The sequence below is a fragment of the Heterodontus francisci genome, chromosome 45 (assembly GCF_036365525.1).
Source record: "Heterodontus francisci isolate sHetFra1 chromosome 45, sHetFra1.hap1, whole genome shotgun sequence".
Lineage (NCBI taxonomy): Eukaryota > Metazoa > Chordata > Chondrichthyes > Heterodontiformes > Heterodontidae > Heterodontus > Heterodontus francisci.
In genome coordinates this window covers 14,675,955-14,699,198 of record NC_090415.1, presented here as the reverse complement: position 1 = coordinate 14,699,198, position 23,244 = coordinate 14,675,955, and the positions used below count along the sequence as shown (strand labels likewise).

General features: G+C 41.5%; 1 protein-coding gene across 7 annotated transcripts in view; it reads left to right on the top strand.

The window, feature by feature from the left end:
* Nucleotides 1-23,244, top strand: part of LOC137356140 (immunoglobulin superfamily member 1-like) — a 53,584-nt gene that overhangs the window by 18,035 nt on the left and 12,305 nt on the right. For 4 of the 7 annotated variants that reach the window (XM_068021946.1, XM_068021947.1, XM_068021949.1 and 1 more), the window contains 2 exons: nt 20,298-20,421; nt 22,802-22,837. In XM_068021946.1, coding sequence (XP_067878047.1) covers nt 20,391-20,421; nt 22,802-22,837 — 67 coding nt within the window. In that variant the 5' untranslated portion in view covers nt 20,298-20,390. Of the gene's footprint in view, nt 1-17,896; nt 17,916-19,399; nt 19,517-20,297; nt 20,422-21,617; nt 22,604-22,801; nt 22,838-23,244 lie in introns of those variants that run through there. The other 3 variants (XM_068021951.1, XM_068021950.1, XM_068021945.1) reach the window with 3 other exon arrangements.

Genomic DNA, 23,244 nt, shown 5'->3' with positions numbered 1-23,244 from the left:
GTGACACGGGCAGGCACATGGCAGATAGCATAAATACATACAAGTGTGAAATAATGTATTTTGGAAGGAGAGATGTGAAGAGACAGGGTAAACTAAATGGGATCATTTTAAACGTGGTGCAGGAAGGGAAAAAGACACATGGTCTCATCTGCATAAAGTCAGAAAATTATGTAAGAAATGGGGGGGGAGATAAAGACATTTTCACTCAATCAGTTTGTTTGATATGGAATTCACTGTCTCAAAATGAACTGAAAGCAGATTCACTCTTATCTTACAAACGGCAGGTGGCTGTATACTTGGAAAGGAAACATAGGGAAGGCTTTACTGAAATAATAGGTGAGGGGGAATAGGTGGATATTTCTATCGTGGGGCAGCACATGAAGGAGTGGCCGAATTGCCTTGGTACGGGCTGTATGATGGTACAGTTCCATGAGGAATTGTGTCTCCTTCGTCATCCCTGCCTAATAATTGTGAGCTGGCATGCAGTTTGCACTGCTGAATTCTGCTCGGATGATGTGAATGTGAGCGACAGTGCCAAGAAAACAATTTAATGTTGAGAGTTTTATGTTATTTCAAATTCTTGTCAGTGGTACCAAATTCGCTTGTGACAGGTGTCACGAATGGTCAATGTTGTTTGCTCTGAACAGTACATAATTCTATTAAACTTTTCTCCATCCAATGCACCCTTCTGAGTGGAATGTGGGAATATGACAAGAACCAATGGAAACAGGCAGGAAAGAGCTAATAACGCTGCAGCTGCAGAGTTTCACAGTTGTGAGCGCCCTTAACTGAAGCTTGGCGCTTCAGAATTGCTGATAATTTTCTCCTGTGGTCAGAATCCACATTTCTTGCTGCTGGTGGCCAATGAGTGACAACATGTTGCAACACTAATCTAACGCAATTAACTTTGCCATCTCTTTGGTGTAAAGGCTGGGAGTGGGCAAGGCAGGCAAAATGGTGCAGGAAGGAGTCGGGTGGAGTGTCAGTTGTCTTCCTGCTGCCATGCCATCTTGGTAGCAGTGGCAAAACTGGCTAATGACCCACCTGCCTGGAATCCAATTGAGCCACTGATGTGGCCCATTAAGGCCTTCTTCCTGCCTCTGTTGGCATTTTACCAGCTGGTAGGAGGCTCGCTGCCATATGGGGAGAACGCCCAGTGAAACCTGGCGTCCATCAAGCGGGCTCCTGGGAAGCCTCAATTTTGGGCACTTTGTGTCCCACAGAGGGACCCCCAGGCGACAATGGCAGTTAACAGGGCAATAGCGCTGCCTGCACTCAGCAAACAACAGCCCCCCCCCCACCCCTCCCCGCCCCCAACCCCCTTGCCGGTACCTGAATGCTGGACCCCAAATTACAAAGGGAGGTATTTTCTTTACTTATTAAAACACTTGAAAACGTCACACTGCACCTATGCAGTATACAACCCCATTTGATGTCGAAAGCCTGGCAGTTAAACGTTGCGAATGCCTCTCCGGTTCAATGATTTGAATCTTCGAGGCATTTCTCAAAGTCAATGTCCTCTTTGCTCACTTCTCCGATCACTTTCGAGCTGGACATCCATGAATAAGGCAATTGCTGGTGATGCTGTTGGGCTTTACCTTCTCGATAAACCTCAACTGTCAAGATAGGTTCAATTCTTTTCAGTAAAGCCTGGCTACCTGATCAGACCCGACTACATGTGTTAGGTTCGGTTCGGGTCAGGCTGGACTGTATTGTTTAGCTTTGGCAGTCTTGGCACCATTTATCATGTCTGCTTATATGAAAACCCCAATATAAATACATATTATGTATTAAAACTTAAGTGTGACATTTTTAAACTAAACATTTCACCGATATGATGTAAAAAATATATGGGAACACCTTTATTTTTCCAGACTGGTTTTAAGTCCGGAAATGTTTGTGAATTACATTTGTAAGGCAATTGTATTCAAAATGAGTTCAGAGTATAAAGTTCAACAACACACATTAGAGGCTGCCTTTTCTGCTCAAAGGAAACCCAGGAGTGGATTGTAAGGTCCATTCATATTTCAATTATAGGGGCTGCCAAATGATATGACATTTAGTGGATAATTTGAGTGACAGTCATGCGAGTTAAAATTAGCCACTGAAGGAATACTAATGACTCATTTTATTCATAACACATGCTTATAATATAATTCATGAACTTGTTTGCTTTAACATTGCAAGAACGGAATTGGAAAAATAGCTGCAGTGCCCTGTCCAGACCACCTGGTTGTAAGTATGTTGATGATTTTTCTTAACTTACAAAAGGCAAACAATTTCAAGAATTCGATCTACCCAGTTATTGAAAGAAGACAAAAACATTAGTCTACCACGAAATTCCGTGATGGGATTGATTATATAGAAAGTCTTATTGCAGCTGTTGTGATGAACATCTGGAAAGCTGCCAAATTATGATTGAAAGCGAGTGTCACTGACCACATCAATGGATGTTGTGGACAAAATTCACTAGGAATTATGTGAAAAGCCAAAATGCAGGATCCAACTTACTTAATTCTCATTACTGAGTGGATGAGACACTAACTTATACCCAAGTTATCTCAGTTTTGATAATCCAGTGTTTCAAATGCAAATATTAAAAATGAAGATGCATAGAACCAATAATTATTGTATCTAGTCTAGACGTTAATTGGCATTGTGCACATTGTGTTTTATCTTGAATATGGGGTTGGTGGGGGCGGGGGATGGAGGTTGAATAATTAACACTGGTCATCCAAGTATCAATTCTAAATCTTCCACAGTAATGAATTAAAACACCCTGGCATATTAATCTGCCGTTACAGTCTATATTAGTCAAACTAATAATTTGTGTTCCTTAAATGAAGTATTCCTCTGATTCTAAAGGGCTGGTATTCTGTTCCAGGGAGTGAATACAGAGTTGGCTATTTCTAGAAACTTCGGTTCATGTCAAAACCATTTGAAGGCATTGAACAATGTAGCATTATTAATGCAATATTTCCCATCAAATGCTGATCATTTCAAACAAGCTATAATGGCTGTAGAACTAATGTTGATTGATTTTCAAAAGCAAGCCTTTGCCCCATTTGGGACCAACTGATTGTTGCACAGTAGCAGACAAGTAAAATTGCAGAGAGAACTCCATCAGATTAGATTAGAGATACAGCACTGAAACAGACCCTTCGGCCCACCGAGTCTGTGCCGAACATCAACCACCCATTTATACTAATCCTACACTAATCTCATATTCCAACCAAACATCCCCACCTGTCCCTATATTTCCCGACCACCTACCGAGACTAGTGACAATTTATAATGGCCAATTTACCTATCAACCTGCAAGTCTTTTGGCTTGTGGGAGGAAACCCACGCAGACACAGGGAGAACTTGCAAACTCCACACAGGCAGTAGCCAGAATCGAACCCGGGTCACTGGAGCTGTGAGACTGCAGTGGTAACCACTGCGCCACTGTGCCGCCCACCGCTGAGCTTTTTTTTTTAAATGCATATCAGATCACGTATGTTAGCTGGTTCTTTTCCCAGAGAATGTCGAGCCTCGTGAATACATTGTCTGCTGGTGTAGTGGGTGCTGACCTTCTCAGTGGCTGCAAGAGGGAGCTCGATCTGTTCCTGACTGTGAGAAAGATTGTGTCATATAGGAGATACGTTTCTTTATGGGTAAAACGTGGTCCATGTAATCTCCTGGACAGGTTTTGGACTGCCAGGGTAGCAGGGCATTGGCGAGGACGTTTGCTGAGATTTTTCCCCACGTTGGCCCAGGGTTATTATGTTTTTTTGTGCCACTCCTAGTAGATTTATAGGTGGGTTAGGGAGAAAGAAGAAGTGTTTAGCCGTGATGGTCCAGCGATATTAGTGTGAGACAGTTTTGATGGGCCAGCTAGTCTTCCTGTGGCATTCACATAAGATTGAAAGCTGGAAATTTTCCTCTGTATCGACTCAAATTGTACAGGGACCTTAATGCAATAAATGCTACAAGTGCATCCTTCCTCAATATTGTAGACAAAGAAAGAAGTAGCAGTGGATATAAAACAGACAAAAAGTTGGTTGAGCTCTCTGACAGCACCATGAATGGTTTCCTAAACTGTTTACAATGGAAGCGGAATGTGGATGTCACATTCTCACACTTGTTGATTCATCTTGTCTACCTTCGGCACCCTAACAGAGTTTGGGAACTCTCTGACAAAGTACTACTGGTATAGATTTCCCAATTGCACTACTAAGTGCCGTTCCCATGAGCTGGTGGTATTGTTTTATTTTTAGTCCACATTTTTTTTTCTGTTTCATTAATATGCTTGAGATTTTCGAGTCGTGTTGGGCATCAAAAAAAAAAGACTCTGGTTGGGTTTTGATTGGCTGTTGTCAGGTCGGACACGGTTCAGGTTTTAGCTTTACACCTTAGCCAGGCTTCACTTCACAGCTTTTCACTTTATCGTTATTCTCTGTGAGCAAGTTTTCATTTCTCTGTCCATAGAGGCTGCCACTGCAGCTGTCTTCCTTTCTTTCAGTCTGCTCTGAGGCTGCCAACTGCTTGTCTTATGTCTGTGCCTTCAGAAAAATTGTTACATTTAACTGGAATAAAACGTCAATAGATCATTTTCCCTTTCCATTATGCAAACTCCAGAAGCCTGGCATCAAATGAAGTTGTGTGTGGAATCAGAGGAGATAGGGGAAGCGTTAAATGAATATTTTTCGTCAGTATTTACAGTAGAGAAAGAAAATGTTGTCGAGGAGAATACAGACTACTAGGCTAGATGGGATTGAGGTTCACAAGGAGGAGGTGTTAGCAATTTTGGAAAGTGTGAATGTAGATAAGTCCCCTGGGCCAGATGGGATTTATCCTAGGATTCTCTGGGAAGCCAGGGAGGAGATTGCAGAACCTTTGTCCTTGATCTTTATGTCATCATTGTCGACAGGAATAGTGCCGGAAGACTGGTGGATAGCAAATGTTGTCCCCTTGTTCAAGAAGGGGCGTAGAGACAGCCCTGGTAATTATAGACCTGTGAGCCTTACTTCGGTTGTGGGTAAAATGTTGGAAAAGGTTATAAGAGACAGGATTTATAATCATCTTGAAAAGAATCAGTTCATTAGTGATAGTCAGCACGGTTTTGTGAAGGGTAGGCTGTGCCTCACAAACCTTATTGAGTTTTTCGAGAAGGTGACCAAACAGGTGGATGAGGGTAAAGCCGTGGATGTGGTGTATATGGATTTCAGTAAGGCATTTGATAAGGTTCCCCGCGGTAGGCTATTGCAGAAAATACGGAGGTATGGGATTGAAGGTGATTTAGAGCTTTGGATCAGAAATTGGCTAGCTGAAAGAAGACAGAGGGTGGTAGTTGATGGAAAATGTTCATCCTGGAGTTTAGTTACTAGTGGTGTACCGCAAAGGATCTGTTTTGGGGCCACTGCTGTTTGTAATTTTTATAAATGACCTGGATGAGGGTGTAGAAGGTTGGGTTAGTAAATTTGCGGATGACACGAAGGTCGGTGGAGTTGTGGATAGTGCCGAAGGATGTTGTAGGTTACAGAGGAACATAGATAGGCTGCAGAGCTGGGCTGAGAGATGGCAAATGGAGTGTAATGCGGAAAAGTGTGAGGTGATTCACTTTGGAAGGAGTAACAGGAATGCAGAGTACTGGGCTAATGGGAAGATTCTTGGTAGTGTCGATGAGCAGAGAGATCGTGGTGTCCAGGTACATAAATCCCTGAAAGTTGCCACCCAGATCAATAGGGCTGTTAAGAAGGCATATGGTGTGTTAGCTTTTATTAGTAGGAGGATCGAGTTTCGGAGCCACGAGGTCATGCTGCAGCTGTACAAATCTCTGGTGCGGCCTCACCTGGAGTATTGCGTGCAGTTCTGGTCACCGCATTATCGGAAGGATGTGGAAGCTTTGGAAAGGCTGCAGAGGAGATTTACTAGGATGTTGCCTGGTATGGAGGGAAGGTCTTACGAGGAAAGTCTGTGGGACTTGAGGTTGTTTTCGTTAGAGAGAAGGAGGAGGAGAGGTGACTTAATAGAGACATATAAGATAATCAGAGGGTTAGATAGGGTGGATAGTGAGAGTCTTTTTCCTCGGATGGTGATGGCAAACACGAGGGGACATTGCTTTAAGTTGAGGGGTGATAGATATAGGACAGATGTTAGAGGTAGTTTCTTTACTCAGAGAGTAGTAGGGTCGTGGGACGCCCTGCCTGCAACAGTAGTAGACTCGCCAACTTTAAGGGCATTGAAGTGGTCATTGGATAGACAAATGGATGAAAATGGAATAGTGTAGGTCAGATGGTTTCACAGGTCGGCGCAACATCGAGAGCCGAAGGGCCTGTACTGCGCTGTAATGTTCTATGTTCTAAATAACCGCCTGGGCATTCTATTGTTTCCAAGTTTTTACAGATGCCATGCACATTTGCCTCCTCAGAATCACTGACTCCATTTTTACGATCCAAAAGGCTGGGACGGTGAAAAACATTGTTCTTCAGGTGTTATACCCTGGCAATCTCTGTTTGTTTCAGTTAAAAAAAAATATTTGATCTGTGTTCTCTGTTGTCCTGGTAACCAAGATGTCTGCCTTGTCCTTCAGCAGAGTGCTTGTGAGGTCACCTGACTTCTCAGACATTATCTTAAACTTGAAAAAAATCAAAGTATTTTTTTAAACATAATCATTTTAAAAAGTCCAGCGTTCATAACATCATCATGCCCTAAATGTGTTGCAATTCTGCATGCAGAACTTTTCGGACGTTGCAAAAGAATTATTGTGTGTTTCCAATTTTTTTTCTGAATTTGGCTGTGATGTTTTTTAATTGTTGCATCATGCAACTCAATGTGGTAGATTTCTAACTTCCATTTCCTCAAAACATCTTTTTTAAGTCTGGAAATAACTCCTTTTTGAAGGAGTAATGTAAGCAAAATTTCCCTAACATTGCCAGACACTCAGTCGTTTCCTTGTTGACTGATTCACCTCCGTCGTCAATTTCGCATCTCCCTCAGTATCTACCCCAACTACCTCCCCGTAGCAGTTACCATTTTATTCATCCAAACTTACAAAACATATGATGGGAGCAACAGCTGTATGCAGGCTTGCTCACCTTTTTCCAGCACTGATAACCGACTCTTCAAATCTACTGCAGCCTCCTTCTTAATGCACGACGATTCTGGATGACAGGACAAGTACAAATAGCACTAATTTGCCCCTAATTCTGTTCTCCCAAAGCCTCTCCTTTGTTTGGAAAGGAAACTGTATGATTCAGCAAGAATAATATAATATCGTGTAGCTTGCACTATTGGAAAAGACAAAGCAAGAACTATCACTCAAATGCAGGTATGCATCTCTGACACCGTTCTTCCAGAGTCTTGGTCTTCCTTTGAAAGGAACAGGTAGCATTCAGTCAGACTTTGGTCACTTAATATCCTGCAGGTTGCACGATTACACTAGACCAAAAATAAACTGAGATTACTGTTCTTTTTGAAATATATTTATAATCTGCGTATAAACTGCTTAATTTCAAATGGCTAGATATATGACAACTGAAATTTAATGCAGATGAATATGGAGCAATGTATGTTTGAAGGAAGTATAAAGAAATGTTATGAACATTAAGTGGTATGATTTTAAAGCACCAGGAAATACAGCGAGACATGGGATCTCAAGCAGGCAATTGTAAAAGTTTCAGGACAATTTCATTTATCTCGTAAAGGAAAAGGGATACAGAATTTTGGGTTTTATGAATAGACGTATAGTGAGCAAAGTATTCTACATCAAGAATTCCTAGACATTTAAGGCATGCTTGTATTATGAACGCTGGACTTTGTAACATTTTATATTTTTTAAAACTGTCACTTTTAAAAGTTTAAGATGCAGTCCGAGAATCAGATGACCTCGCAAGCATTTTGCCTAAGGACAAGACAAGAATCTTTGTTACCGGGACAACAGAGAACATAGATCAAACACTTTAAAAAAAACACAGAACCTGCAGGGTTTTCACCCTCCCAGATAAAGTGGAAGTCCTGTACTCAGAGAATACTGATAAAGGGAATGTCTGCGAAGATTGAACGTGTTTTGAAAGTTGAGGTTTGCAGACAAGTAAAATGCCAGCAGGATCACCAGGAATTGACCTATTCACGGACGTTCAGTTCGTTAGTGCATGAAGAAATGAGCGAAGAGGACATTGAATTTGGGATGGTCTGGGAGTTCCATCCCATTGCAACTGGGAGGAGTTTGCGAAGGGTAACCCTCAAAGACGACTGTGTAACATATAGATGTAGTGTGACGTTTAAAATAATAAAAGTAAGGATATTATACCACACTTGTAAAAATCATTGCTTGGAATGTGGGTCCAAATCTGGACATTTCTTTTTCGGAAGGGTGCCATGACTTTGTACATGCTGCAGAGGAGATATGCCAGATTGTGTCCAGGGATGAGGCACTTCAGTTACATAGTAATTCTAGAACATAAAATGGACCTCTTCTCCTTTATAGAGCTGTGCAAAAATATGATTAGATTTAATAGAGTAAATGAGGAAAAACATTTATAGCTGGCTGGAGAGGTGGTAACTATACGAAAACAAAAGAACCTGCGAGGAGATGAGGATTTCTTCAAAGCAGCGAGTTTGAAATTCATTGTCTGAAAGTGTGATCATAGCTGATTAGATTGTATTTTTTAAAGGGAATTGGGAATGAATGACTGACCCTGGTAAAACGGAAGTGGTGGGAGCCTAAATGATAGCTGTTTCAAAGAGGTGTGAGCTGCAGCATCGCCATCTTCTTTGTTTCTTCTCTATATGATTCTAAAACTGTTCAGCTCAAATAATATACTTCTAATATCATGAAGCGACCTGAAACGACCTGTTTATTTATTCTTTTACACTCCACAGATGCGACCATATCTGCTGAGTATCCCCAGCATTTTCTGTTTTTACTTCAGCCTTCCATCATCGGCTGTATTTATCTTCTGCTTATCCATTCGTGTGCACCACATCAGTAAATGTGATAAACTTCCCTGTGCTCCGGATAGTTGACACTGGTTGTCACAACACGGGTTCTGAAAGAATACAGGGAATATATAATTATAGGTCAGGGCAACGGAATATAACAAGGTTGATAGGTTAATTGGCCATTATAAATTGCACTTAGTATAGGTAGGTGGCAGGGAAATATAGGGACAGGTGGGGATGTGGTAGGAATATGAGATTAGTGTAGGATTAGTATAAATGGGAGGTTCATGGTTGGCACAGTCTCGGTGGGCCGAAGGGCCTGTTTCAGTGCTGTATCGCTAAAAAAAAAAAGCAAATGGGTTTCCTCCGGGTGCTCCGGTTTCCTCCCACATGCCAAAGACTTGCAGGTTGATAGGTTAATTGGCCATTATAAATTGCACTTAGTATAGATAGGTGGCAGGGAAATATAGGGACAGGTGGGGATGTGGTAGGAAGATGTGATTAGTGTAGGATTCGTATAAATAGGTGGTTGATGGTTGGCACAGACTCGGTGGGCCGAAGGGCCTGTTTCAGTGCTGTATCTCTAAACTAAACTAAACAAGATGTTCTCTATATTCTATTATTAAATCAGCGATCAACAGCCATTACACCGTGCGCAATGTAACTATACAGTCAGAAATAGGAGACTATGCCATTCAGACTCTCGGGGACGCTCAAAGTTCAATTACATTATGTCTTAATGCATCTCAACTCTGTCTATCTTCCTTTACCTCATTTCCCTGAATATCCTTACCGAACCAAAACTATCCAGCATAGTCTGAAAAGTTCAAAGTCACCCAGCATCCATGGCATGTTGTGTCTGTCCTGATGTTGCTGCTAAACGGTCTGGCACTTATCTTGCGATAATGGCCTCTGGTTCATAACTTTCCCACTTGACTTCAACACGATTTTTGCTTCATGAGATTGTCTCAAGCATCTGCCATAGACAACCTCTCAATCCTCTACACTTCAGGAAATGCAAGCAAAGTCATGAAAAATGTCCTTCCAAGGCAACCGTCTAAGCCCCAGCCTTATTATGGTACATCTAGGCTGCAACGCTAAGATGTTCGGCGTCGTGACTAAAGCTGAAAGCAGTACTCGAGATGGGGTCTAATCAGGGCTCTGTCTCACTGTCACATAGCTTCCATACGTTGTTTTCCAGGCCGCTTGGCACCAATGTATCATTCCCCCAGCATTTCTGGTTGTTTTCTTGTACCTCTCTTTTTATTTTAACGATTGAGCACTTGAGCTCCGAAATCTCTGATGAAAGGTCACATAGACCTGAAGCGGTAACTCTATTTGTCTTTCCATAAATGCTGGTGCCTGGTGAGGATATACAGCATTATTTCTGTTTTTTTCCGAAATCTCCTTGCTCCCTAGTCTTTCGTTTATTGCTTTTTGGGAAATATTCCTCTTTATCTTTATTGGGGGGGTGGGAATAAAACGTGGATGAGATCCTTCTTTCGCAAACTGAACTTAATCCAGCAGGGAATTAACCACTCAATTCATCTGACCATGTCTCTTTGAGACTTCCAGCACTACTTGCTAACCCTCATAATTGACTGCAATCTATACACAAAACAATGAATTTACATCTCTCCATTCATACTTCTGAGTCACTAATAACTAAGGTGAGAAATTGAGAAACCAGAACATACCCCTGGGGATTACGATTTCCAAATCTTGCTATGGCAGTCTGTCTGTCTATCTATCTATCTATCTATCTATCTATCTATCTATCTATCTATCTATCTATCTGTCTATCTATCTATCTATCTATCTATCTATCTATCTATCTATCTATCTATCTATCTATCTATCTATCTATCTATCTATCGATCTATCTATTTGTATATTTATCTGGTCATCCAAACATCTCTTTATCCATCCATCCATCATATTGCCCTGTATGCTGCAAATCTCCCTTGAATTCTGTGCACATTAACAATATCAACAAGCAGACTAGCCTATGCCTTTTACAGTGGTAGGAGTTTTGTTGCTCAGTCCAAGTGATTGAGTGCTTAAGTCCTACTCCAAAGACATGAGGACATAATATTTGCTTACAGCTCAGTTCACTACATTTCTGCCTATTCTGAAAGCAAGTTAATTTGAGATTCTGTGTGCCATTTAAGGTATATCTGCAACAAGAGAACCTTATGGTTCTCCAAGCTAGTCATGCAATACATCAATTGAAACAAGAATTGAATCAAACTAATTGTTCCTAAACTGATGTGTAACAACAACTACAGCATGCACGTGGTGGATTTCAGGGAGTACACCAACCCCGCAGAGAAGCGGACCACACTCAAGAGTGAATTTTAAATCTGAGGAACTGAAATAGATTTCAAAGGCAACTGATAATAAAATAATACCCATAGTGAAGATCAAAAATGTGTTACTCAATGGAAAATTAAAAAACGGAAGTGAAACCATCCCTCAGACTGATGGTAAATGCTTTCTTTTTTTTTAAGATTGTCCAGGAGAATAGCTAAGTTAAAACCTCCAAAGCAATGGTTAAAACTACTGTTAGAAATTAATCATAATTTCTCTTTTCGATGAATGAGAATTTGATTTTATTTTTGTTACTTACGTGTGGATCTTGGGAACCAGCATAGACTACCACCAGGACAGAATTTGGTTCGGTACGGGAGGTAATGAATCGATCAAGATATCGGACGATAACTCGGTGTTCATGATTAAGAGGGCTTGCCAGCACTGGCACTCAGTTCCTGTGTTATTTCATATCTGTGCCTGCTTGCGCTCTCGACTGCAGAAATTCAGATTGGCAATGTTTTTTTTTCTTTTGTTGTAAGAATATTGAAGGGTTTATTTAATTGTGAACGCTAACCTTTTATTTAGCTTGTTCCATGTTTATAGTTATATTACATCATCTTTCTCAAAAAAACCTCTTGCTATTCTGTTCAGTGTGTGGTTAATAAGCATTGGTCTGTATTAATTTACGATTATTACGATTACCCTGTTAAGTTTGGAAGACTGAAATGTCATTAGTGGCCACAATGTTTAATCTAAAATATTGTCTTCCCTAATGGAGATGTTTTCTATTGAAGATGATAATGTTACTCATGATTTTTATTGTTTCCAATGCCTAAGGATACAAAAAAAAGAGCATTTGGAAAATCTGTTGAAAATTGAGTTTCATTAGTTCTTTTGCAATTGGGGAAGTTTAGTTTGAAAATAAAAGTTGCATAAAGTAGGAATATTTTGCTCCACCACTTTGAAAATGAGCAGAGCCATTTAACCTTTGTGCTGGCAAGATTTTTTTTCTCATTGAATTTGCCACAGACATTTCATATTTCTGAGTGTAAATGTTCGTATTGGACGTTAATAAAATGTAAGTTCCTAAATTAGCACATTTGTTTGGACAAATTAGCCCATGGGATTTTGAGTAGGACCAAATGGATTCGTTGTGATTTTTACAGCAGACAACAATGGTCAGGACAACATGCATACAGATCCTACCACAAGAGATTTCGAAGTTTATTTTTTTTAAGAATTTATCTGCATACGTCAAATGTCACAGCATGATGGCGCTTTGGACGAAAGGTTTTGCCACACAAAGACTTCGCCTTAAGCCGTTCAAGCCATTTGTTATCTTCCAAGGAACATAATTTTAGAAGGATAGATATTGAAGCCAGCTGGAAATATTAAATCATCAGTCCTGGGGATAATTCTTTTTGAGATTTGAATCGATTAAAATGAATTAATATGGCTAGCTATTTCAAGCGCTCAAAGGCAACATTTACCTGAAATCTAAGGAGATAATCAAATTTTAGTTTTAAAAAAATACCTGATAGCAAGGCAGTCTAGGTGGTGCTTACTTATATAAATAAAGATTTCCTTTGGGGATAAATAAATTGAACAGTAACAAAACCTGCCAGCCCAATAACACTGTTATTTCAATTTGGAATAATTTGTAATGCAAAATGGTCAGTGTAACTTAGCAAGCTACTTATAAGAAAATAAAATATACTTGTGATAAAAAAAACAACAAACAAGATATTTTAGAACATATGTGAAAAGAGAAGCAGAGTTAACGTTTCGGGTCAGTGACCCTGGGAGTTCCGAAGAAGGGTCACTGACCCGAAACGTTAACTCTGCTTCTCTTTTCACAGATGCTGCCAAACCTGCTGAGTGGTTCCAGCATTTCTTGTTTTTATTTCAGATTTCCAGCATCCGCAGTATGCTGCTTTTATTTAAGATATTTTAGACGCCCCCCCCCCCCGCCAACATCCGGGTTTGTGGTGGGGGGACCCTGAAAATACTTCCATGACAGGCCTGCCACGCTACCCGATGCCGGGGAGATCCGAGGCGGCCCTCTGGTGAGGAGGGAGAGGAGTGAAGTGTTCAGCAAAGGAAGGGAGGACCGAGGAATACCATTGCTATTGGTTTATGGGATGGTGGGAAGGGATTGAAGGTCAAAGTTACTAAAGATGGTGAGGTGGGAGAAGTTCGGGATCGGAAGAAAAGATTTGTTGGGGGCGTGGGCAATTAATAAACCTATTAGTCATAACGGGGTGGGTATGACAGGTGCTTGGAACTTTGAATACAATTTGATCATATTTTCTGAAGAACCGTGTACTTTAAAAATTAAAATGCCTGGGAAAGGCCTGCAAACCTTTATTAATGGCACCAGCGCCTGTGTGCCGGTGCCGGATGCCATTGCCGGGGACAGAGCACATGCACTCTCCTTGTAAATGAGCCAGCACACTAAATATCGTGGAGGCTGGGGGAGCACATCTGACGCATATGCTGCGCCATTTTTGAAGTTCGCTGCTGAGATCGGTGGCGAGCTGTAAAAATTCAGCCTATGCTAATGCCTGGAATCAAATAGAACTGTTTGATTTCTGTTTAAAAGGTAATATGAATATTGGACTGTAACGTTCCTCCAGGTTTCATAAATGAGATAGAATAGGAACTAATGGGATGTTTAAAACTGCATGAGACTAAGTGATGAGTGTGAGTGACAGAGGCAGGAAAAATCAAACTAAAGAATATGAATTGGAAGAGTTAGGGACATTTGGTTAGAAATTGCATTTAGTAGTTTTCTCTTGGAGATACTTGCACCATTGCCGATTTTGTTTTAAATTCATTGGCTAGTCTGACTACTATAGCAGGACCATGCAGTGGGAAATAATCAAAGACCTCATACAACGCACCCCCCACCCTTGATCGTGTGATATGATCAATGGAGAGTTAAGAATATGTGACTTGATGTCGGGACTCCGGTGTAAGTGTGGAAACGTAATTTGCCACGTGTTAAAATAAATAACATGCAAAATGCATGATGACTTGCACAACTGGACGGGTCTCAGACATGCTTCACTACTTGACACAGTACGACAGGAAATGGTTAAAGTGACCAGTGGAGTGAGAAAACAGTTTAAACTATCAAGGCATTGCTGCATACTCCATAGAGAAACTGACTTTAAAATCAGGATAGAATGGTACCTGTCAGAGGGGTAAAATTGTTGGGCGCTTGACATAAAGAAGGATATGGAATCTTGATTAAGACAACTGAGGGCTAGATCTAGTACTTAGTAAGAACGATGCACAAAATTAATATAGGTAAAGAGATAGCTGTCGAATCGTTTAATTTTATGTATGATATGTTACTTGAAACGGAACTTTCAACATCACAATAATTTAGAATGAACATCTCTTCAGCAAAAAAAGAAAGAAAGAGGAATTTTTTGAATGGAATGATTTTTAAGTGGGGAGTGCCATTCACTCAAGTATAAGAATAAGCTACACGCAGATCAACCCCACCCCCCCTCCCCCCTCCTCAATGAGCTTACATATTTCTAAGGTGTTTCATGACAAAAGGTCAACACGCTATGAATATTCAGCTGGGCTTGCGATCTACCCTGGGTTATGCAGTCGTTCGTATGACCTAGTGGGCTCACCTCCTCCAAAATGTAAAAACAACCTGATTTTTCTGTCTAAGACATTGATGCCCAAGAAAGCAGCTGTCTGCGCAGTGAAGTACCGAAAATAGTGCCTTAAAAATTAGGGTCATTCTATACTTGTGGGTAGGCCAACATCACGTCAAGAGTTAGCTCATTATTCGCCCCTCCACCAATATACGCTTACAAACTAGATACAGACTCTAGCCACCAGATTGGGAAATACCACTAAAAATGTAGATAAATTGCCAACCATTATGCAGAGGTTCATGACCGACCCAGAGCACTGACGGTCAGATGGCTCAGGCTTCGGGACAGTTAGTAGAGGCCAAGGGGGATACCCCCTCTGAAGGAGACAGCCCCACAAACACATGGCCTGAAGTGGGGTTCAGACGTGATGAGAATGGATGGCTAGTGATCACCGTTATGCTGTCCCGGTGCCAACAACAATTTATGCTGGTGGACGCTGGAACCACTGTGACAATTGCTCGTACCTCAGACCCTGCATGTCAACTCGCAGTGTGTAAGGGTTGCTTTGCTAAATCCAGCGCCAATAGGGCCCAGGCTTTGGTGCATCCCAATTAATCTACTGTTGTCTCTATTCTTTGGGGGTAATGGGAATTTATATACGACAACCAGGGATAGACGGTGTTGTCTGGGGAGTGATTCGTTACAACATCCCAGCTCACCCAGACTCACAAGTCTGATTCAACAGCCCTCCTCCGCTTTCGCCACATCTAAAGATGATTGTGGATGACTGATAGGGATGTATTAATGGCCCAGTCTATCAGTAAACAGTATCTTATTCCTAAAGAGAGCCTCCCCTGTCTCGAAGAGGTTATTGAGTCCTTTGGTGAGCAAAGTGTCTTCTGTGCAGGAACGATCATGAAAGATTTGAGACAATGTTTATTGATCGCAGGTACATCAAGGCTCTTCTATTCTAATCTGATTGAAGGACCGCAAATAGGGGATTATGACGATTGATAAGGCGTTTGTAGATGGCGCGAGGAATCAGTACATGAATACTTCATTCTCTAGGTGGGGACTATAAGGTGTAGAGAATTGGCAACTTAATTTTATGAGTAACTTTTTAATACTTTTTTCTAAGGCTGAATGTAATGGCAAGGCTGGATTGCAAAGCATGACGGTCAGAATCGCTGAAATATGACATTTTGTCAATGTTGAGATGTGCTTGTGTGTGGAACTGCATGTAGCCTAAAATGGAAAGGGGAGGTCATGCAGCTGCAGAGGGGCTCACATTGTAAAAGCTATGGACATATATTACGTTTCTGAAAAATTAAGGACAGCTAAACAAATAGTACTAATTATATGCTATGTACACTAATGCATTGAAGTCTAGTTGAAATAAAGCCTGCTTTATCATGAAGTGTTTTTTTCTCAAGGCCATACTCTGTTTAAACCTTTGTGTAAGAACAGTGGGAGAGATGGGCTGAAGAGTCCTTACAGGGGTCGAGATGAGATAAGTGTGAAACTGCAGAATTGACAAAATGTTTAGTATCAGCAATAATCTGGCATTTACGATCCTTGATAAAATAAAAAGAACCAGGAAACATCTGTAAAGTGTATAGTTTGAAGCATTAACTAACATGGGTCCAACAATGATGTCAACCAGGACCAATTAGGATACCTGGAACAATTCATAACCTAATATGGTAAGATCCCAGCACCCCAAGAAGTGTAAAAGAAAGGGTGTTACAGGATACACGTAGAACGAGAAGATAGACTACAGTGAACAAAACACAACATGAGAAGAAGAAGGAGAGAAGTCTAGGGCCCAGCGACCTCTGAAGAGGAACCGGTGTTGATCGTTGCTGATAACCTATCGCCGTTGTTAAGTGTTAGCTTTGTATATGTTAGGTAAGCCTAATAATCGTTCTGACTGGATCACAAAACTTGAATCTGTACCTTGTAAGTCTAACTTGGTCAAGAATCCCATGGTAAGACCTGTCGGGTGTCCTCTGTCTCACCTTTATCCAGGTAACACCAACTGAAACTTAAAAATGTAACAACTTTATTCAAGAATGGAGGGACAGGAAAACTGCAGACCAGTTATCCAGACATCAGGCACACTGGAAATGCTGGCATCTATCAGTAAGGACGTCTTAACAATACACGTAGACATTCATAACATGATCAGACAGAGTCAACATGGTTTTAAGAAACAGAAATCGTGATTGACAAATTTACTAGAGTTTGTTGAGGATGTAACTGTTAGGGGAGATAAAGGGGAGTTACTATGTGTCGTATACTTGGATTTCAAAAAGACATTCTATAGAATTGCCACGTAAAAGGTTAAAATGCAAGTTCAGTGCTCATGGGGTTGGAAGTAATATGTTTGTATGGACGGATGATTGTTCAACGGGCAGGAAGCAGAAAGTAGGGATAGACAAAGCATTTTCAAGTTGACAGGCTGTAACCAGTAGAGTGCCACAAGGATCAGTGCTGCAGATTAGCAATTTGAATCTATATTAATTACTTGGATGAAGAGACTGAAAGTGGCGTATCCAGATTTGGTGATGATGCAAAGCTAGGCGGGAATGTAAGCTGTGAGGAGAAAGCAAAAAGGCTGCAAAAAAGGTAAATGAGTGGGCAACAAGCTGCCAGATGAAGTGTAACGTGGGAAAGTGTGAGGTCAATGTGAAAGGCGTGCAACTTCTAAATGTTAATGCTCCTTGAGACTTGGATGTATTCGTACAAAGACACAGAAAGTTAACAAGCAATTAAGAAGGCACATGGCATGTTGGCCTTCATGACAATGGGATTGGAGTACATAAGTAACTATTTCTTGCGACAATCGTCTAGGGCTTTGGTGAGACCACACTTGGTGCACTGTGCACAGTTTTGGTCTCTGTATGCAACAAATAATATATTTGCTTTGAGGCAATACAAAGAAGCTTCACTCGATTGGTTTCTGGGATGAGAATTGTTGCCATATGATCAGATGCTGAGTAAATTATGGCGATACTCTGGAGCTTAAAGCAACGAGAGGTGACCCCATTGAAACAGGTAAGATTCTGAAGCGGCTTGAAAGGGTTGGCACTGAGGGGTTGTTTCCGCTGCCTGGAAAATCGAGAACACAAGGGTGCAGTCTCAGAATCCGAGGTCGATCATTTGGAACGGGAACTGGAGAAATTTCTGCACTCAGAGGGCTGGGAATGTTTGGAGTTGTTGTCCATCTTCGACATTTAAGGCAGAGATAGAATGGTTTTGGTCTCTCAGAGAATCACCGGGAGCAGGCGGGGTGTGGAGAAGGGTCATAAAGTCATAGAGTCATACACCACAGGAACAGGCCCTTCGGCCCATCGGATCTGTGCCGGCCATCAAGCACCTAACTATTCTAATCGCATTTTCCAGCATTTGGCCCGTAGCCTTGGATGCTGTGGCGTTTCAAGTGCTCATCTACATGCTTCTTAAATGTTGTGAGGGTTGCTGCCTCTACCACCTCTTCAGGAAGTGCGCTCTCGATTCCAGCCACCCTCCAATCGTTTTTTCTTCCATTCAAATCCTCACTATTCCTCCTGCCCCTTACCTTAAATCTATGCCCTCTGGTTATTGACCCCTCCACTAACGGGAAAAGTTTCTTCCATACTAACCTATCAATGCCCCTCATAATTTTGTATACTTCAATCATGTCCCCCCTTGGCCTTCTCTGCTCTAAGGAAAACAACCCTCGGCTTTTCTGTCTCTTTTCATAGCCGAAATGCTCCAGCTCAGACAACATCCTAATGAAACTCCACTTCACCCTCACCAGTGCAATCACATCCTTCCGATAGTGTGGTTCCCAAAATTGCACACAGTACTCCAGCTGTGGCCTAACTAGCGTTTTATACAGCTCCATCACAACCTCCCTGCTCTTATATTCTATACCTCGGCTAATAAAGGCAAGTATCCCATATGACTTCCTAACCACCTTATCTACCTGTGCTGCTGCCTTCAGTGATCTATGGACAAATACACCAAAGTCCTTCTTACCCTCTGTACTTTCTGGGGTCCTACCATCCATTGTATATTCTCTTGCCCTGTTAGTCCTCCAAAAATGCCTCAACTCACACTTCTCAGGATTAAATTCCATTTGCCACTGCTCTGCACATCTTACCAGCCCATCAAAATCGTCCTGCAATTTAAGGCTTTCATCCTCACTATTTCGTGCCATCTGAGAACTTACTGATCATACCTCCTATATTCATGTCTAAATCATTAATATAGACCACAAACAGCAAGGGTCCCAGCACCGATCCCAAGGGGCAGAAGACCTGCCATTATCGAATTGAATGGCAGTGCAGGCTCGGGGAGGCTTGTGGTCTACTACTGCACATATTATTGTTTTTTGTTCTGATCTGAGTCACTAGATGACTGCAGTAGGCACTCAGATCACGATTGATCCAGTATTCTTTTTACATTTGACGTCTTTCCTATGTGAAATGATAGTTGTGGTAAAAGCTGCTGACAACCATTTTCACAGCCACAGCATCAGTAATAAGAAGACGTGTTCACTGTGCAGTTTGTTTTAAATGAAAGAGGGAAGTGCAGTTTATGTACTTACATGCTCTCAAAGGCAGCAGCTAAGGTTATTTGAATCGTATTCATCTCTGCTGTGTTCTTTGAAGGTAGGTTAGTATTGCAGTAGCTGTGAATCTTCAGATATACTTATATATATATATATATATCGAGATAGCTATCAACCAAATGCTCATCTTGTCTCTCAGGGACACGAAAAAGTTTTAGAGTGAACTAATTAGCGACTGCTTTTCTGAGAACATTGTAGTCAATCATTATCTGAAATGGGAGATGTGTAAAATGTTTTGTACAATATCTCTGGGGTTTTCGTATGAACGTGATCAGCCGTGCCATCAAGCATTCCCTTTCAATACTCTACCGACCACAGTAAAACCACAGGCTGTCTCAAGTAGCACGGGAACTAAATCTGTCACTAAAACCAAAACAGGGTTCTTGCATTTTAGAAGAGATTTTATGAATACAATATATGCACAAAGAACGTGATGAAGTCAGTTATACAACAGACAGAATCTGAAAGGGAAACCACCCATCTCGGCGTGTTCCTATGACAGCATCCGTTACTTTTGACTTCGAATTCGATATCCTTTATTATTAGAACAATGCCTCCAATAGTGAAAAATCTTTAGCGAGGTGAAGGAAAAATACTGTGATTGCCTAAAATGCACACTGGTTTCTTTATGTCTCATGCAAGCATATATACTGGTGTAGCATGCCAAATCTGTGGCAGAAGGAAAAGGTCTTGTAACATTATGTACTGTCCACTGAAGGATGTTCTTTATTCCTCAGTGACTGCTTGACTAATTCTAACACCCTGCTATAATTTGTGACACAGTATTCTTGACTATTATGTTGTAATCTCTGTTCCTGCAGCTGCAACCACGCCATAGGCATTATCCAAAAATAAGTCACAACAAGAAATAACAAAAGCTAATTCTGACAAGAGTGTGCCAACCTGAGTGGAACATGTTTGCTTTCTCAGTTGTTCTTGGGATCGGTGAGTATGGGTCTCACTTTTTTTTTCATTACCGCCTTGAAAGACAAGTTGGCCAGATGTTTATGCCCTGCTCCAGAAGCGGACGCCGGGGGAGTGGGGGGAGGGGCGGGGGGACGGTGAGGGGCGGGGGGGAGTCAAATCCAGTTGCCTAACCACCACCTCACCCGCCCCTCGCTATTTTACTAGCGAAGGGTGTATGGGAGTGGTGGGTAGTGGTGGCATACGGCCTGTCCGACCCAAGCCAACTGAGACCCAGTAAAGTGCCACTTACGGGCCTCCTTGCTAGTATCTTACCAGCAGCTGACGGTAACTTCAGCACCCGAAGAGGAGCAGGACGCAGGAAAACCTGGCAGCCGACTTGAGGGCTGCAGAAGGGCCCGCCTGATCTGGCACCCTGTGGCTTGTGGTGGGCTCCTCAAGCTTCATGGGCTGTCCCCTGCTAAAACCACCCCTCTGCCATAAACTCCCAGCCCCCTACCCTTGCGGATAAAGCCTGATCCCCACATTCTTGTTCCGAGGGGAAGTCCATCACACCACCTCTCTTTGGGTGCAGTCCCAGCAGTAACCGCTGCTCCTGGTTGCACTGCTGAAGAGTTGCCGTCTGACTGGCTGGCAGCTCTTGGAGGCGGGACAGCCAGCCTCAGAGGTGCGGATGTCCCGACCGAGGACAATTAAGGGCTGAGCCACGCGAAAATACTGGCGGCGCCCAACAAAGGTGGAGGCAGCTCTCCCTTGACTTTTAAGCCAAGGATCTTTCTTTCAATAGAACTTTTAACAGTTCAGAAAGCCGCCTGAACTGAAGCCTTGCAGGATCAGGGCTCAGGTCGGAGAAACTACTTTTTCTTCAAAATTCACATATTAGACATACTTATTGAAATTATAGGGATTATAAATACAACTTTACAGGGTAAAGTCCAAAAATCGTGGTCTTAGATCATCACAGAGGGAAAACACATACACTCCAGTCATTTTTTGACCACTCTCCTCATGAAAGCAAGCTGAAAGGAAGTAAAGGGAAGATATGTGTTCCCAAAAAAGAAAAATGATATCGATATATTTAACTGGCTTTATGTCCATCACTCACTTTTTCCGTCTACTTCACCTTCCATGTGTATATAGCAATGAATGCAGCTATATTATTATTATATTATTATTATATAATGAATGCAGCTATCTGTTTTCGCCATAATCTACAGGTTACGAAAAACAATTTAGTTCCACTACATGACAGAGTGAGATTCTTTCAAAAACAAATCATTTTCAATGTGACCGGAGTGAGATGATTTTGTTCGTCATGTAATTACGATTCAAGATGTGTGCGTCATAGTTCATTGATGCCATGAGAAAATATTGCCCTTGGCAGGAGTGCTGCGCCTCGTCCCGGACATGTTACCAGGGCCCCAACTAATGACGAAAGCTTGCATTGCCTGGAATAGAGAAGGCTAAAAGATTATTTTGATCGGGATTTTTAAGATTTTGACAATAATTGAAAATATAGAGAACGAAAAAGTTGTTCACTGTTGCAGAATCCAAAACAAGGATCCAAGCACTTGAAATCACCTCCAGACCCTATAGGTCCGAATTAGGGAACTCGTGTTTCACCGAATGGGCGGTGGAATGCAAAAGATGCTATCTCAATGTTTTTTATACCTTGAGGTGCATAGTGCTTTACGCGCCAAGATGATTAAATTTCTTATTCAGAGATTATGGAGCCAAGGCTTGCAGATGGAGTTCGAATGCAAATCAGAAATTATCTTATTGAATGGCGTAACAGGCTAGGGGCTGTTCCGATATTCCTTTGCTCCGAGAAATGCAAACTTTATGTAAAGCATGAGAACAAACTGTGTAAATATGCCTTGCAGTCTTTGAGTATAGAAGATTACAGGTTGATCTGATCGAGACACGGATAATGAAAAAAACTGGTTCTACTATAATGGGGAACCTAAAAGCAAACTAAGTTTTAGAAGAATCGAGAACACACAACTTGCAATTGAGCACTCAGCGATTCAGGAGAGAACTCAGAAAGTACTTCCTAACACAGTGGGCATCTGTCGCATTCTCACCCAAAATAAACACTTGGGTGTAAACCGTCAACTTGAGCCTTCAAAGCTGAGATCAATAGCTGTTACTTTGGGTATTGAGGGCTATGGAGTGAAGTCAGGAAAATGAAGCTGAGATACAGGTGAGCTATTATAAAATTGAACAGTGGGGCAGATGAAAGAAGTTTAATGACCTTCGCCTCTTCCTCATGTTCCTAATACAATGATAATTTAGGAAGTGGCTATATCGATCCTCTGAGAATTGGTACATTTGGTTGGAGATCATTAAAATATCGATGTGCATTTTTTTTTACTTTCTTCGTATTTTGTTTTTTCTGCAGTTCATCTCCATTTGCTAGTCGGACAGGGAACAAACTGTGAGTCTTCAGAAGTAAATGTTACTAACCAATTCACTAACCTGAACCTGAGGGTACTATTGGCATGATACCCAACGACTTAGTACTGGGGAAAGCTGTAAAACTGCAGGGCGCACTGACCCTTTACATAAATTGTTATGGGAAATTTTGCAGTAGTTTCTTCAAGTTCCAATATTCCGAAAGAGATTGTCCTCACTATCCAGCAAATATCGTGTGTTAAATTGTATTAAACAACCATGCGCTTTGCTCTCCAAAAGCATGCAGTTTCGCTTTAGCCTTTCTTGTGGTGTAATAAATAACTGTGTTTAAATTGGTTACAAGTGTTCTTCTTAGGTTCATTGAAACATTTGTATCATTATTACGACCTTAACCATAATCAAAAATTGTTTGATAATTCAAAGCTATTT